The sequence below is a fragment of the Euprymna scolopes genome, chromosome 10 (genome assembly GCF_053919585.1).
Source record: "Euprymna scolopes isolate OS-2025 chromosome 10, ASM5391958v1, whole genome shotgun sequence".
In the NCBI taxonomy this organism is placed as follows: Eukaryota; Metazoa; Mollusca; class Cephalopoda; order Sepiida; family Sepiolidae; genus Euprymna; species Euprymna scolopes.
Window position 1 is genome coordinate 68,896,366 of NC_136491.1, and position 16,348 is coordinate 68,912,713.

At 33.0% G+C, this 16,348-nt stretch overlaps 1 protein-coding gene across 2 annotated transcripts in view; it reads left to right on the forward strand.

The window, feature by feature from the left end:
* LOC145286065 (delphilin-like) overlaps positions 1–16,348 on the forward strand; it is a 207,777-nt gene that overhangs the window by 149,935 nt on the left and 41,494 nt on the right. For both annotated transcript variants that reach the window (XR_013869095.1, XM_080134738.1), the window contains exons 17-18: positions 8,859–8,995; positions 10,312–10,384. Coding sequence is in view for 1 of the 2 variants with exons in the window: in XM_080134738.1 (XP_079990864.1) it covers positions 8,859–8,995; positions 10,312–10,384 (210 nt within the window). In the remaining variant the exon portion in view is untranslated. The remainder of the gene's footprint in view (positions 1–8,858; positions 8,996–10,311; positions 10,385–16,348) is intronic.

Below are 16,348 nucleotides of genomic sequence, written 5' to 3' on the forward strand. Positions count from 1 at the left end.
GTAGAGTACACATTACTAAGGCAGTAGTTTTTACAATGTCAATACCCAAGATTGAATCTCACATAATATTTTTTAACTGGATATGTATTTTATAAAACTAAAGAAATTAATATAAAATACTGACATAAAAGAAACACTACATAAGATCTTTAAAATGAAGTAGCTTTTTTTTTAATCTGCAATATATATATATATATATATATATATATATATATATATATATATATATATATATATATATATATACTAGCTGTACCCTGCCACACGTTGCTGTGGCTTAATTTCGTGTAATGGAAAATTCTAATAAAAAGACGAAATGCATGTTTCTTATATTCTTAGTACAGCAATCCACTCCAAAAAGTAAAAAAAAAGGCGAAAATAAAAAAAAATATGGTACTCTTGCAGAATTGGATCCGGATCTTCGGGAGTTACCATCAATCTTGGCTTGGGCTCGACCAACATTCAGTGGATTAAGCCGAAAGTTGCTAAACCATTGAAACGCTAAATAGTTTTCTTTTTTATTGTATTCAAAAATGTGAGTTTTTAATTAATATTTGGGTAAGGGGGGGGGGGTGTTACTATACACAGATTCGAAAAAGTTGTTCAAAAACGAATAAATGAAAGCAAAGGTAAGGTAAATTACGTTTCTATCTAACTGGATGATTTTTTAGTGTTTTTATTTAATGTAAAATGTTTAATCGGCTGAAAAACGCAGTGTTTATCTATATATTTGAAAAAGACGAATGGTCGCAGACTCTGTTGAATACGTTAAGTTTGGGAAAATCAGTTAAAAACTATACAAAACAATGTCAGACACCTACTGATTATATGTTATTGTGACATAGGCTGGCATATTCGGTGGGTTTCTGATAGTATTTTGTATAGTTTTTTAATTTAAAATCATTTTCTCAAACTTATCATCATCAACAGTGTCCATCACCGTTTGTATTTTTCAAATACACTGATAACACTGTTCTTCGAGCTGACTAAACGTAATACTAATAGTAAATAAAACGGGTTTGTATTACTAAACACAGAAACGAAAAAGTTGTTGAAAAATAAATATAACAAATAAATGTTATCAAAGGCAAGATAAGTTACTTTTCTACCTAACTGGATAAAATTTTAGTGTTTTTATTTAGTGTAAAATGTTTAACCGGTTTGAAAAAATGTAGTGTTTATCTGTATATTTGAATAATACAAATGGCGGCAGACTGTTGAACACATTAACTTTGGGAAAATGAGTTAAAACTAAAACTATACAAAATACTGTCAGGAACTCACTACATATATGTTACTGTGACATAGGCAGACATGTATTCAGTGGTTTTTAACAGTATTTTGTATAGTTTTTTTTAGTTTTAACTCATTTTCCCAAACCTAATGTGTTAACACAGTCTGCCGCCATTTGTAATTTTCAAATATAACAGTAAACGCTGTTTTTTGAGCCAAATAAAAATTTTGCATTAAAAAAACAAAAAAAATTATCCATTTCGGTAATAAAGTAACATATCTTGCCTTTGATAATATTTGTTAATAAGGTCACTTACTGAGCCACGCTATTTTTTTAAATCGTATTTCCAAGCTTAATTAAAGTTTTATGTTTTTTTAGTATTTTTTTTAGATTAGGTCCACCTCCACAATTTTCTTTTAAATGACGACTTTTAAAGGTTTCCGACTATGCTGAATACAGAAATCGCATTGAAATTTTGCAGAAATAAGTAGTTATCGAGATATAGATAGTTGTTTTATGCATTGTATTCTTTAGCGGCCATCTTTGCTACGCGCATAGATTTGTTTATGACGTGCGCAAGCATGTAAAAAAGACTGCTGCCAGAGATTACAATGCATTATACAAATTTTTAATATCTCGATAACTACTTATTTTTGCAAAATTTCAATGCGATTTCCGTATTCAGCATAGTCGAAAACCTACAAAAGTCGTCATTTAAAAGAAAATTGTGGAGGTGGACCTACTCTAAAAATTTACCGTTTTTTTTTTTTTAGTACAGAATAGGTACAAAACATCCTCTTCTCCCAATGCTAAGAATGGCTTTTTAAATAATAACGTTATTATTTCAACACGGATCAATAAGCGCACGAGTACCCAATTTCTTTATAAGCATTCATATTTTCTTATATAAAAACAACTTCTGTAAAGAAAAAACGTGCACTTTCAATCTTTGTTAAAAAAAGGTTTTCTTGAAAAAAAAACCCCAAAAAATACGGTAAAAAAGCAAAGAACAAAACGTTAATCGGTATTCATGCAGAGAGTGATCCTTGCTGAAATAATAACGTTATTATTTAACATGGGGAGAGGGTTTTGTACCTATTCTGTACTTTAACCTTACAATTGAATAAAAAACATATCATAAAACTTTAATTAAACGTGGAAATGCGATTTAAAAAATAGCGCAGATCACTCTCTGCATCAGCACCGAAAGTACAGAATAGTTAGAAAACATCCTCCTTCCCCATGTTAAGAATGGCTTTCTAAATAATGTTAATGATTCAGTACTGTTCCTTGTCTGCTTAAGTTTAACTTTTGTTTAATAAATTGTTAGGTGAAAGTCCAGAATAGTTACAAAACACCCCTATCCCCATGTTAAGAATGTCTTTCTAAATAATAACGTCATTATTTCAGCGGGGTAGCTTCTCTGCATAAGTACCATGTTTTGTTTTTAAATTGTTAGGTGAAAGGAGAGAATAATTACAAAATACCATCCCCCATGTTAAGAATGCCTTTCTAAATAACATTATTTCAGCACGGTATTTTCTATGCATACGTACTATCTATTTTTGTTTATTAAATTGTTAGGTGAAAGTATAGAATAGATGCAAAACTCCCTCCCCATGTTAAGAATAGCTTTCTAAATAACAGTATTATTTCAGCACGGTACCTTCTCTGCATAAGTACTATCTTTTGTTTATTAAATTGTTAGGTGAAAATATAAAATAGTTACAGAACACTCTCCCTTTCCCATGTTAAGAATGGCTTTCTTAATAATGTTATTTCAGCACGGTACCTTCTCTGCATAAGTACCATCTTTTGTTTATTAAATTGTTAGGTGAAAGTATAGAATAGTAACAAAACGTACTCCCCATGTTAAGAATGGCTTTCTAAATAACGTTATTATTCTATTATTATATTATTATGGTACTTTCTCTGCATAAGTACCATGTTTTGTTTATCAAATTGTTAGGTGAAAGTACAGTACTCATGCAGAGAGTGATCCGTGTTGTAATAATAACGTTAATATTTAAAAAGCCATTTTTAACATGGGGAGGGGAGGGTGTATTTTAATCTTACAATTGAATAAAAAAACATATAATAAAACTTTAATTAAACCTGGAAATACGATTTAAAAAATAGCGCGGACCACTCTTTACATTAGCACCAAAAAAAAAACTGTACTTTTACCAACCAATCTTATATCGAAAAAAAAAAACTCAAAAAGCAAGCGACAAACTTATTTTTGGCCTTATATAATAAAGAAAAAATGTGTAAATTAAAAATTTTGGAAGATAAACAAATGAATTATGTTTTTTTTTTGTTTTTTTTTTTACTTATCGAGTAAACAGAAAATGAAATCTAATCTACTTCTTTTCTGTCAATTCGTGGTTGTGAAATGAATCGAACCAGAAGTTCAGTTTTATCAACAAAGCAGGTTCGCACTAACGGTTAAAAAAATATATTTATTTTATTTAATATTTTACTAATTCACGAGGTAAATTTATTTTAATAACATAAAAACATCCCTCGACTCTAAAGATGGGTTGTCTGAAAATTTCAAATAAATTGGTAACGTAGAAATATGTTTTTATTCACTTGTAACAAACCAAGAATTACATTTTATATATATATATATATATATATATATATATATATATATATATATATATATATATATATATATACTAGCATTTCAGTCTGGCGTTGCCCGGATGTTTGGAGGTGTATGTTGAGCAAAAAAAAAAAAAAAAGTGGTAGTAGGAAGGCAGGCTCGAACCAGTACCGCGAAGGAGGAAAAGAATGGGAAAAAACATGACGTCTTTGCTGTTACGACCACCGCCAAACTGGAAGTGACGGAGGTTTAAATCAAGGCTAGACAATCGACAGTATCGGCGATAAAAGCGACCCCTCCCTATAGAAAAGTGTCAAGTTGAAGATGAAGAAATTAATGTTTTTAGCCAATTTTTCGATATTTGTTGTCTGAAAGGACGAGCTTCAAAACGATACTGATCTTGTTAAAATCCGTCGCTTCTGTCGAAAGTTTTAGGCAGACATGCAAACATACATACATAGATTTATATAATGGTGGCTCAAATTTTCGATCCAAACCGATTGAAAAGCTTGCCCTATCTCTGAATACTCTTTATGTAAAATTTCAAATGTTGAAACCAGAAATTGTCTGAGTAATTTGGTAGAGACCGTATACATTTATTGTTTTGGACTCAAATCAAGTTATTAAGTTAGATCCATGTCCAAGGAACCTATATCTAAAATTTTAAGTATTTATGCTCAAAATTGGCGGAGGAGTTTGGTAGAGTTCACAAAGGTCAAATCGTTGAATTTAGACCCCTTAACAGCCAAATTTCTGGCCGAAAACGGATTACAAAGATTTTCCAAATCTCACTACACTGTATATCAAATTTCGAGTCTGTAGACTGAAAATTGTCAGAGATATTGTGTAGGGAAATTTACACAAACGGACAGACAGGCACACAGACAGACAAACACTTTCACTTTTTATATATATATATATATATACAAATGATATTTGGCATTATTTCAAAGTGGATTATTTTTGCTTAAAATATAGCTGATGATGTTTTTGCCAATGAAAATAATATGTAAAATGCATTCGTCATAGTTACTTACTCTCTCATGTAGATACTAAGTAGTATATTTTTTTTGACAAAATTGCACAAGTATTTTTCTTCTTACTAGCAATGAAACAGTAACAGCAAGTGAAAGATAGAAATTGACATATCTAGGTACTTTACCAACACTGCTCAAGGAGTGGGTATAAACTAGTAAAATCTAACAATATAAATATAATTTTTATTTTTTCTATACATTTTATGCACACTCGTAGCACCAGTTTTGGCAAATAACAAATAGGATCCTGAACAGAAGTGTGCGTTCTATCCCAACCATTATCAATGGACCAGAGGTCATCTCGTCAGCATCAGACAAGGCCAAACTATTTGCCAAGAACTTTGCAGCTAATTCTACCCTATGCGACGAAGGCCATCAACTCCCCATATTTTCTCCTATAACACAGAACACGCTAGGTAACATACAAATATCCGTGCATGAGGTCGCCAAACTAATCAAGAACCTTGATTCCAGTAAAGCAACTGGCCCTGACGGCATCCCAATTATAGTGTTAAAAAAGCTACAACCAGAACTTGCTCCTATACTTACGAAACTGTTTAAGCGTTGCCTTAAGGAGAAGTGCTTCCCAACACCCTGGAAAACCTCATCAGTATGCCCTGTATTTAAGAATTCAGGTGATAAGTCATCTCCCTTTCAGTACAGACCAATAAGTCTCCTGTGTGTCATGAGTAAGTTGCTGGAATCTATATTAAATAGAGAACTCTCTTCCTGATCTATGTCAATGATCTCCCTAAACACATACTTAAATCATTCATTAACATCTATGCTGATGACATGACCATCTACGGCAAAACATCAAAGGCTGTAAATGACAAAGTTCTCTCTGATTCTCTCTCCTCTGATCTCGAGCGCGTGGTTCAGTGGGGGAAGACGTGGCTGGTTACCTTTAATGCATCGAAAACCAAACTCCTATCTTTACATCATCAATGCTCTGATCCCCATCTGGCATCAATTGAAATGTATGGCTCTCGTCTAGGAGAAGCCCCATGTTTTGACAAGCTTGACCTTTACTCCTGATCTGAAATGGAATACGTACATCAAGTCTGGTGCCAAGGTTGCTGGAAAGATGGTGGGATCCTTCTACCGCTCCAGAAGATATCTCACTACTGATGCAATTCTCTATCTATGTAATAGCCAAGTACGTCCAAAGATGAAATACTGATGCCATATCTGGGCAGGAGCTGCTAAAAACAGCCTATCCTGCCTTGACAAAGTACAAAATAGACTTCGTGGCTTATTGGGGGATGCCCTTTTCTCTTCTTTGCAACCTCTTTCCCACAGAAGAGACGTTGCAAGCCTATCTTTGTTTGATCGTTATTTCCATAGCAGGTGCTCGTCTGAGCTCCAATCTCTGGTCCCCGCTCGCCAATCTTTTATGAAAAACACTCGCCTAGCTGAAACCACTGTCAAAAATTTTCCCCAGTCTTTGTCTGTGCCTAAATCAAAACGTAGATTTCATGAACAGGGCTTCTTTCTAAGAACTGCACGCCTTTGGAACTCTGTTCTGTCTGCCTGCTTCCCACCTGACTACAACCTGGATGTCTTCAAGTCCAACATAAACAAATTCCTGATGGACCGCCCCCTTAAGTAGACACTTTATTAAATCTCCACACTAACATACTGTACATGCAATAACCCTTATCCCTGAGTGGCTTCCGGGCCTTGATAAGTGGTGACCTCCTTATAAAAAAAAAAAAAAAAATTAGTAGTGTTAAAACTTCCCCAGTTGTTATTATGATTTTTACTTTTCATTTTTTTTTTTACATTTATTGTTCTGAGTGTTATGGTTTTTAAAATATTCATATACAGAAAAGCAAAATGTGATAAAAAGTTGAGTAATTTTGTTGATTTGATAACATGATTTACACACAAAAAATAAGAACAGCTGTGACACTTAAAAAATATTCACCAGAATCTGACCCTAGAGTTAGGCAAGATTTTTTGGCCAAAAGCATCACTGACGTTTACTCATATTGGGCAAACAGTATCTCATCAAACAACCAGGCCTTTTGTTGATTTTCCATCACTGTGTAGACATATCAGGTAGAAATGTGGCCCCATCATTTATTTCTCCTTGTATTTGCAACTTTTCAGTGAGGGTCTATGTTATATTGTCGAGTGGGAAACAATACACAGATATAAAAATGTAAAATGGATTTATTCTGATAGGTACAATAAAAGACGTCCGTGTCTGTTAGTAACAACTACTAACTGAGTTGGCAAGTAAACTATTAAGGATTTGCTGTGAGTTCACCTTTCCAACTAGCAGCTTTAACTGATAACTAACAGTTTCGATCTCCTTAAATATATGTGAACTGTAGTCGCATGTTTGAACAGCATCACAACATTGTATGTGATTAATTTCCATCATTGCAAAAATGAAACAATGTGATATTTGACTTGATTATTTTAGATGTGAAAATATGAAGCTTCTCTAAGTTCAGTTCTCAGATGTGAGAAAGCAGGGATAATCCTCAAAGATGAGTATAATTGTTGATGTGCTATTTTTGATGTGTGGAATACACACATATCCAAGGCAATGACTGAATTCATAGAAAATAACCTCCAGTATATATTGGAATGGAACAAAACGATGGATGGTTACATTCAATGCTACCAAGACAAAACTTTTTTCCTTAAAAGATTATGAGAAAACTTTTTAACTGTTCATTGCAATGGATGATAGTACCCTTCTCAGAAATCCAAAATTCAAATTTCTCAGTCTAACATTCACAGGAAACATGAATTGGAATAAATACATAGAAAATACTGCCAAGTCTGCTGCAAAGAAGGCGGCTTCCCTCTACCAGTCTAAAAACCTTTTCACCAGCATTCTATATCTCTATAAAGCCATCATTGGTCCATATATAGGATATTGTTGCTATATCTGGTCTAGTGCATCAAACAATAGTCTTTCACTCTTAGACATGGTGTAAAAAAAATGTTTTTTAACCAAATAGGTCATGTATTCTTTTCCAAGCTCCAATCTCTATTTCATCGCCACAATCTTGCATACCTATATTTGTTTTATAACTTCTTCCACAAAATGTGCTCCAATGAACTTAGTGCGCCTGTATTCTCTCTCTTAACATAAATAGCCCTAACTAATTCGAATAGCATCAAAATCCCACCTCTTCACTGTAACGATTCCTAGATGCTAGAAAACCTTCTACTTTAAAGCTTATTTCCTCGGATCACTTGCTGTTGGAATTCCCTTCCTGCTTCCTGTTCCTCTGCCTGTACCATGCAGAAATTTAAATGTTACATGAACAAGCATCTTGCTATAAAACTCCCCACTAATTATATCAACTATGAATCTGGCCCCTAATCACAGTAGACCCTTACGTTTTAGTGGTAATATGTAGTGCTTAGGGTGAATAAATGTTATCAACAAATAAATGCTGAAATTTGAAATGGTAGCAGCAGCTTTTGGAGAAAAAGAAAAACAATATGTATATAATTTATTAGTTTTACTTGGAAAAGTAATAAAGAATGATGTACAACAAAAGAATAGGAAATGCAAATGTTCAAAACGAGGAGATTTAATCTGAGAAAGATTGTTTCGGCAACTACATACACGTTTGAATCTGTCAGTTTTGTTTCTTTTCCTGGGGGAAAAATGTTTTGTTTTTGTTTTTTTTTTTTTTTTGCATACCAACTGCCTTCTAAAGGACTTTTGTCGCAATGCAGTCAAACTAACATCTGCTAGTGGAAACTGGTGAAAGAAGCTGGAGCAATGTGCATTTAGGTTTATTTAGGCTGATTCATGTGACCCATAATAGAGCAGTGATTGGCTTATCTGTTGACCACTCCATGTTATCATTATAGAAAGAAGGAAGACAAACCCTGATCAATCAATGACTGTGTTATAAATTCCAATACTTTGAGGAGGTTAAAATTAAAAATAAATAACAATCATCTGTACTTTTGCTTATTTATTGTCGTATTTTTATAGAACCTCCTCCTCCTCCCATCCCTCCTGCTCTGCCATTACCTGGCGACAGAAATGATGTCCTTGAAGATAAAAGCGTGAAACATTTGCATTGGGAAAAAATCGATGAAAACTCAGCTCAAGACACAATATGGGCCAAGGTAAGAAATAAATTTATTCTTAATTGTGAAACAATAATATTTTCAGAGTTTATTTGCTTTATAAAAACATACAATTTATTGATTCATCAATAACAACTTGTGATTGATTTGGAGCAGAAGTTATTATTAGATGATAAAAAAAAATGTAATTTTTGCTAATCTGGGTGGAGGCAACCGGACTTTCCCTAATGTCTCCTTAATTAATGTCCATATTAAAATCAAGAAGATCAAGAAGTGCAGCCGTTTGAAAATTTGTGTGCAAGAAGTATAAGATAATAAAAATGGATGATAACTTAAATGTGGAGAAAGTACATTTGGACGGTTAAACTATTGAGGTTGTTCAGAAGTTGACATCATTAGAGCACAGAGAAGAGCAGATGTTACTATGATTGCAAGAGTTAGGAATGGATGAAGTAAGTTCATGGAACATCTGCTATTACAAACCAGTAGAGTATTATCATTGTCGACCAAGGGAAATATCTATCAAGCATATGTACGCAGTGTAATGATTTATGGAAATGAAACCTGGCCACTGAGGGTTGAGGACATGGCTTGCATGATATGATAATGATATCATGAATGTGTTATGTGTCAGACTTAGACCTGATGGCATCAGAGGAAGATTAAATCTGGATAGTATAAAGAAAGGTGTACAGAACAGAGAATTCGTTGATATTGAAAGAATGGATAAGAGTTCTTGGGTCAATATAGAACAGTTGAGGTAACAGGGTTAGTTGTCAAATAAAGGCCAAGAAAGACATGGAGGAATAAACACCTGAACAGAGATAGGTTAGTTTGAAAGTCAGTTTCTAAAAGCTGCCCAACACATGTTAGTGTACAAAATAGATGTTAAACCAAACATGATGATAATACTAATCACAAATGTTGATGAATTTGTGAAAAAATAATGACACTGTTTTATAAGGAGAGCAAAACTGGTATTTTCCTCGGATCACTCCTACTAAAATCATGTAAATCCCAACTAATCGAATCTTTTGAGATTTGAGTAAACAACCAATGAGTTTTTAAGTTATAGACATTTGTGAAAAAATAGAATTTATGCCAATTTGTGACATTTTTCAGTTCGACCAGGGGGGCAGATTAGAGCTTTCCTGGAGTCACTACTGCTGGATTCACATAACGATTAATCTTAATACTTGGTGAATTTTAGCATAAAACTAACTTTTCAAATCTCATGATCATATAAAATTATGAAAAATTTGTTAAAAGCTAATGAACCGATTAAAAAAATCAGGAGACAAGTTTTTCTTCCCCCTGGTTGACATATGAAAGCAATTCTTCATTTATATTTACAGTCAAATGAAAATATGGAAGACGTTTTACCTCTTTTGATGTTGGAAACAAATTTTGGTAGAAGAAAAGCAAAAGGTAAGAAATATTTGTCAGCCATTTTAATTTATTTTGCAATAATAATAATAATAATAATAATAATAATAATAATAATAATAATAATCCATAGGATAAATATCAAATAAAGGAGAAACAGTACAAATATACAGAGCTAGCCAGAGAACTGATTGGGATAAAAAAAAAATCAAGATGGTACCTATAATAGGGGGAGCACTTGGAACAATTCCAAAAAACTTTGAAAAAAGAATGGGAGAAATTGGAAGAAGAGGAATGATTGGAAAGATACAACGAATAACAATAATGAAAACAGCTGAAATATTAAGGAAGCCCCTTGAATGCGGGGACTAATACACATGAGCCACAGATGAACTGCTGCAGAGACAAAGCATGAAGAAGCATTGCATGGAACCAAGAATATTGAAGATATATATCTATAAGTTCTCTACCCCCTTCCCTTCCCATCCTCTTCCATTACCCAATCACTGTCCCTCACAAAAGAATGATGCCAAACAGCCGAAAAGGGTCAAGGAAGATGGAAAGACTGAGGAGAGAGCACTGACCAGCCCTTATTGCCACTCAGATTCCAGTGGAGACCAATGACTGTTGCTAGCAAGAAATCGATGGTAAGCGACTGTTGCGATAATTTGCAAATATTATCAGAAGATGTGGAAAGCACTGAAAAACTGGGGAGGCTTGTTGTCATTCAGCTTCCAGAGAACACCACAGGCTGTTCTCAAGGAGAGAACCTTTATGACCTGTGTCAAAGCTCCTTGTGAGCCAATAATAATAATAATCCTTTTCTTCTAAATTTGTTAAGTTTAAGAGAAATCATTGTTTTAACTAATTAACTCTTTCAGATCGGAAGCAACTAAATATGCTCAGAATATGCATTTACTTACAGTCAGTGATGATTGTAGGGGCGAGGGGACATAGTACCCCCAAAATTTTAGCTAATCTCTGGATTGCCATCTCAGTCCACACTTGTAGTTAAAGTGATCATTTCCGATTGTGAAGAAAACAATTTTGTTATTAAAGTAATGTCAAAAATAAATATTTTTATGTAGCAGTATAATTTACAAACCACAGGAGATTCGTAAAGTGTGTAAATTTGCATATTGGTAACAAGCCGTTTCATTTGGCTAGCTGAAAAATTATAGTGTATGTCTGAAATGTTCTCCTACTCAAGGAAATAGAGGATAATATGTAAGCGAAAAAATTGAGTACATTTTTTAAATTTATATGAAAAGAACAGACTGAAAAATGATGCAAATGACTGGCTATTCTAAATTAAATATCGATCCGCCTGTTATTTATACCTGAAAACAAAAGTCCGAACAATTTAATTTTTATTATATTATATTATGGCGATTAAGCTGATTGGCTAACTAGAAATCCTCAACATATATAAAAACAAGAAGCAACGACAGAATTCACTCATAAGCCTGACGAATCCTATAGTGGATGAAACGCAGAATATTCAGTGTAGCTTAATCGTCATATATATTTTATAAATTACTAACTAGCTCTACCTACGTATTGAGCACTTTTGAAGTAAATACTTAAAGTTTATGCATAGATCTATACTTTCGTATATTAATTTTATGTGAGTAAATAAAGTAGTTATATTATATTATATATATATATATATTTTATATATATATATATATATATATATATATAATTATTTACTATAATAATCACTAAATACCTACAGACACTAGTGTTTCATCATTATTTTATATATATATATATATATATCAGCCGCACTGATGAGTTGTGATACAGTGAAACAGTACTGAATGTGGATGATAATAATGCTCCTCATCTTAAGTTGAGCATATTGGGAAGTGATGCATGTAAAGCGATGCTCTTTTTGTAAACAAATCGAGCTTAGGTATTCAGACGATGTCAAAACATTGTTAATTCACTACCCGCACAGCAGCTGCTGATGAGCATAACGATTCAAAGCCTTGACTGTCATACAAGCGGTCGGGTTTCGATCCTGGCTTGAGGTAGTGGTCTATCTAGCCGCACTGATGAGCTGTGAAACAGTGGAACAGCACTGTATGTGGATGACTATAATGCTCGTCATCTTGAGTTGAGCATATTGGGAAGTGATACACGATATATCATTAGCTTATTAAGTGATGCTCTTTGTGTAAACAAATCGAGCTTAGGTATTTGGACAATGTCAAAACATCGTTAACCGGACAGCAACTGCTGATTAGCATAATGGTCCAAAGCCTTGACTGTCGTACAGGCAGTCGGGTTTCGATTTTGGTTTGAGGTAGTAGCCTGTCTAGCCGCACTGATGAGCTGTGAAACAGCGAAACAGTACTGTATGTGGATGACTATATATATATATATATATATATATATATATATATATATATATATATATATATATATAAGAGAAAAGAAATTAAAACTGTAAATTAAAATTTACAATTAAATTTATTATTCGACATAATACTCCTGCAAACAATGTTGAAAATCCCTATTCCGCAGAGGTTCAAAGAATGCTGTTTTTGTTATTCTTCTCATCAGAGAACAGAAAGAAATTAACAAATTATAATTGTAGCTAGGCTAGAATTTGCTGGTTGAGGCATTAGATGAAACTTCAATTTATGATAGTCATAAGTTGCAAAATGCTCATGTCTGTTAAGAAACATGTAAAGAAATGTGAAAAAGAACAAAGCAAACTGGGAATAACATTCCCGCTTATTTAAAGACACATTCAATGGTAATCCGAAAAGGAATTTTTTTTAAAAGAAATCCAACAGTCAGAATTTAAAATCCAGTGGTAATATAATCGGGTAGGAAAAAAATTATAAAATCAACTCAAATTGATAAAAATTGTTCATTCAATCAGACATTCAGTTGAATAGAAGAGAAAAAAAATAGAGATAGAAAAACATGACAAAAATAAAACTAACACTAGCAGAAATAATAATAATAATAATAATAATAATGTTACATGATAAGGGCTGTCCCCTGTTCATGTAAGTATAAAAATAGAGAGATTAGTTAAAATGAAAATAAGAGAAAGCAGAAATCGAACCCTGGACATAAGTTTTAAAGAACAATAGGTTTAAATAAAATGTCCAGTAAATTGTTAATTTGGATGAAATAAATAATAAATAAACTATTCAATTGTTAAAAGAATGTGGATAATAAAATATGAGTTAAATAAATTAGATATGTAGGTTAAATTCCTTTGTGGAAACAACACAAGAAAAATAGGTTATTGGGAAATCAATGTCGAAAACGTGCAAAGTCGCGCATGTTGAAACACGTGAATTTTGCTCACGTGGCCGGGATGCATGGATTTCTCAATATAGGAGGTGGGAGTTAGTTGGTCGTAGAGAGAGTCAGAGACAGTCAGAGAGACAGTCAGAGAGACAAAGACAGGCGGACGTCTGAAGCGAGACGTCACTTCAGAAACTAAGATGTGAAACTTTGAGTTCTTAATGAGGAAATCCCGACCGGTCGTATTAATAAATTCATCATGTGTTTTGGATAAAGCTCATCTTTGTGTTTGTGATTTCTACAAAAAGGTAAATTGTATTGTTATTATATGTCTGTGTTATAAAATGTCATTACATACACATCTCTCTCTCTAAGATACAACATCATATGTAATAAGACAAGAACTCTCACTAAGACTCATATCATTACTAATAAGAACTCACATAACATACGCGCACAAGTGGTATCGTCTAATACTAATAATAATAACCATATCACCCAGTATATAACAAATCACAATTTGGTGTTCGTGAACCTTTTGCATCAGCGATGCAGAAACCGAACCTGGGGTCGATACCACGAAAAAAAAAAGAAAAAGAAAAAATTACACGATCACAGAATTCGAAAAAGAAAAAGAAACACAACGTTTTAAAAGGGTCCAACATAATTTTAAAAAAAATAAATAAATAATACCACGGAAAAAGAAAAAATTACACGATCACAGAATTCGAAAAAGAAAAAGAAACACAACGTTTTAAAAGGGTCCAACATAATTAAAAAAAATAAATAAATAATACCACGGAAAAAGAAAAAATTACACGATCACAGAATTCGAAAAAGAAAAAGAAACACAACGTTTTAAAAGGGTCCAACATAATTAAAAAAATAAATAAATAAATAAATAATACCACGGAAAAAGAAAAAAAATCACGCGATCACAGAAATGCGAAGAAAAAAAAAAAATTGAACACACACGCACACAGAGAACAAAAGATACAAGAAATATTAAAAAGAAAAAGAAAAGGCCGATATGCTGTAAAAAAAGAAATTCGTAGTAATGAAAAAAAAAATAATAAACAAGTCACCATGCGTAATTCATTGATAAATGAATTGGTCTGTTAAAAAAAGAACCACACACACACACACACATACACGCGAATGCAGAGATTGTGTAATCCATTATTGTTTTGAAATTTGTAGAAGTGTCATTAGAAAATGTGTGTCAATATGAAATCGTTTGGACGAATTGTTGAATTTAATCTGTCAAAACAGGAATGTTTCAAAGGTCGCATGTACTTTCTGAAACAGGTGTAAATTGTTTGGAAATGCATTTTGTGTTCATAGTGAACTTTCCGGCTTTTGCGTGTTCATTTATTTTGTTTTTGAAAAAAAAAGGGACAATTGTTTTGGACAGACTGTTGAATTGTTGTTTGTTACAGATGATTATTTTTTTGTTGTTAAAAAAAAAAAAGTTATAACTGTTGCAAAATGTTTAAATGTATTAAGGTATTTTTTTTTTTTTTGAAAATGTTTTTATGATGTTGAACAAATATTGTAAATTGTCTTATGTATGTAATGTTATGATTTTCACAGCAAGAATTCAAAGTTATCCGTAAATATACATTAGATTAAAATGATCTAGTAGAAAATAAGTTAAGACGTATGGTTGGCTTACAGATTCAGTTAGAAATTTAGAAGGGGGACAAGAATTAAAATTATGTAAACGGGTATTTGGAGAGTTTTTAGATGTGATAAGCCGTAAGAAAGGTGTTTTGTTTTAGCATTTGGTTTTGTTGTTTTTTTTTAGAGATCCTAAAAATTTTTCTCCAAGAAAAGTGACTTGGTAGGGATTGATAAGCACAAGAAGTGCCCCTATACGAAAAATTTGGGAACCTGGTTAATTAAGTGCTTAAAATAAGCTGGTTGCACGTACCGACTCCAAGCAAGTAGTAAGTCTTGGCTTAGTTAATAAACAGGCGTTGGAAAGAATACGAAAATTCTTAAGGGGACCAGTAAACCGATGAGATGTAGTCCCGAGGCAATCACATATAGCTTAATGAAGTAAGAGACAGGCAAAAATATGCCGTAGATTACGTAAGAAAGATATAACCTTGTATTTTTTTAGAGAAGCATGAATGTGGGATATATCTGCTGGATCTTGGAAGCCCTGGTGAGAGAAAAGAAAAATCACAAAAAAATCGGGCAATTAGATAGAATTTAGGCGCAATTAAGTTGTTGGTCGCAGGAAACGTGTTAGTTAGTTAGGGGTGATATTTCTAAATCCTCGTCGAAGTTTCAAGAATCCAAGCAAGGAAATCCGAGTGAATCCGTATGAGAGAAAAAAAGGTATATCTTAAACTTCTGAAGCCAACCACAAAGATTTAAGTATATGAGCTTTGGTATGTCCCGTATGAGATAGTTATAGAATAAAAAAAAAAACAAAGCCATACTTGATAAGACTAACCATGCGGAAAGAGAGATCAGAACACTTTTGAGACGAAGGAAGTCGTCCATTTCGAGAAAGGTGAAAACCTCTAGTCTGCGGCATATGGGTGGCTGGAAAATAGCTGATGTGTATCATAGGTAAATATCCTACACCCAAAAAGTAAATGCTACAAAGATCAGAAAGGTTCTGATCTTATAAAAAAATAAATAATTGTGAAGTCGGCCGTGAAGGGCTGACTGAAAGAGATTTTTTTTTGTGTGTTTTTTTAGCCTGATCTTTCTAGCCGT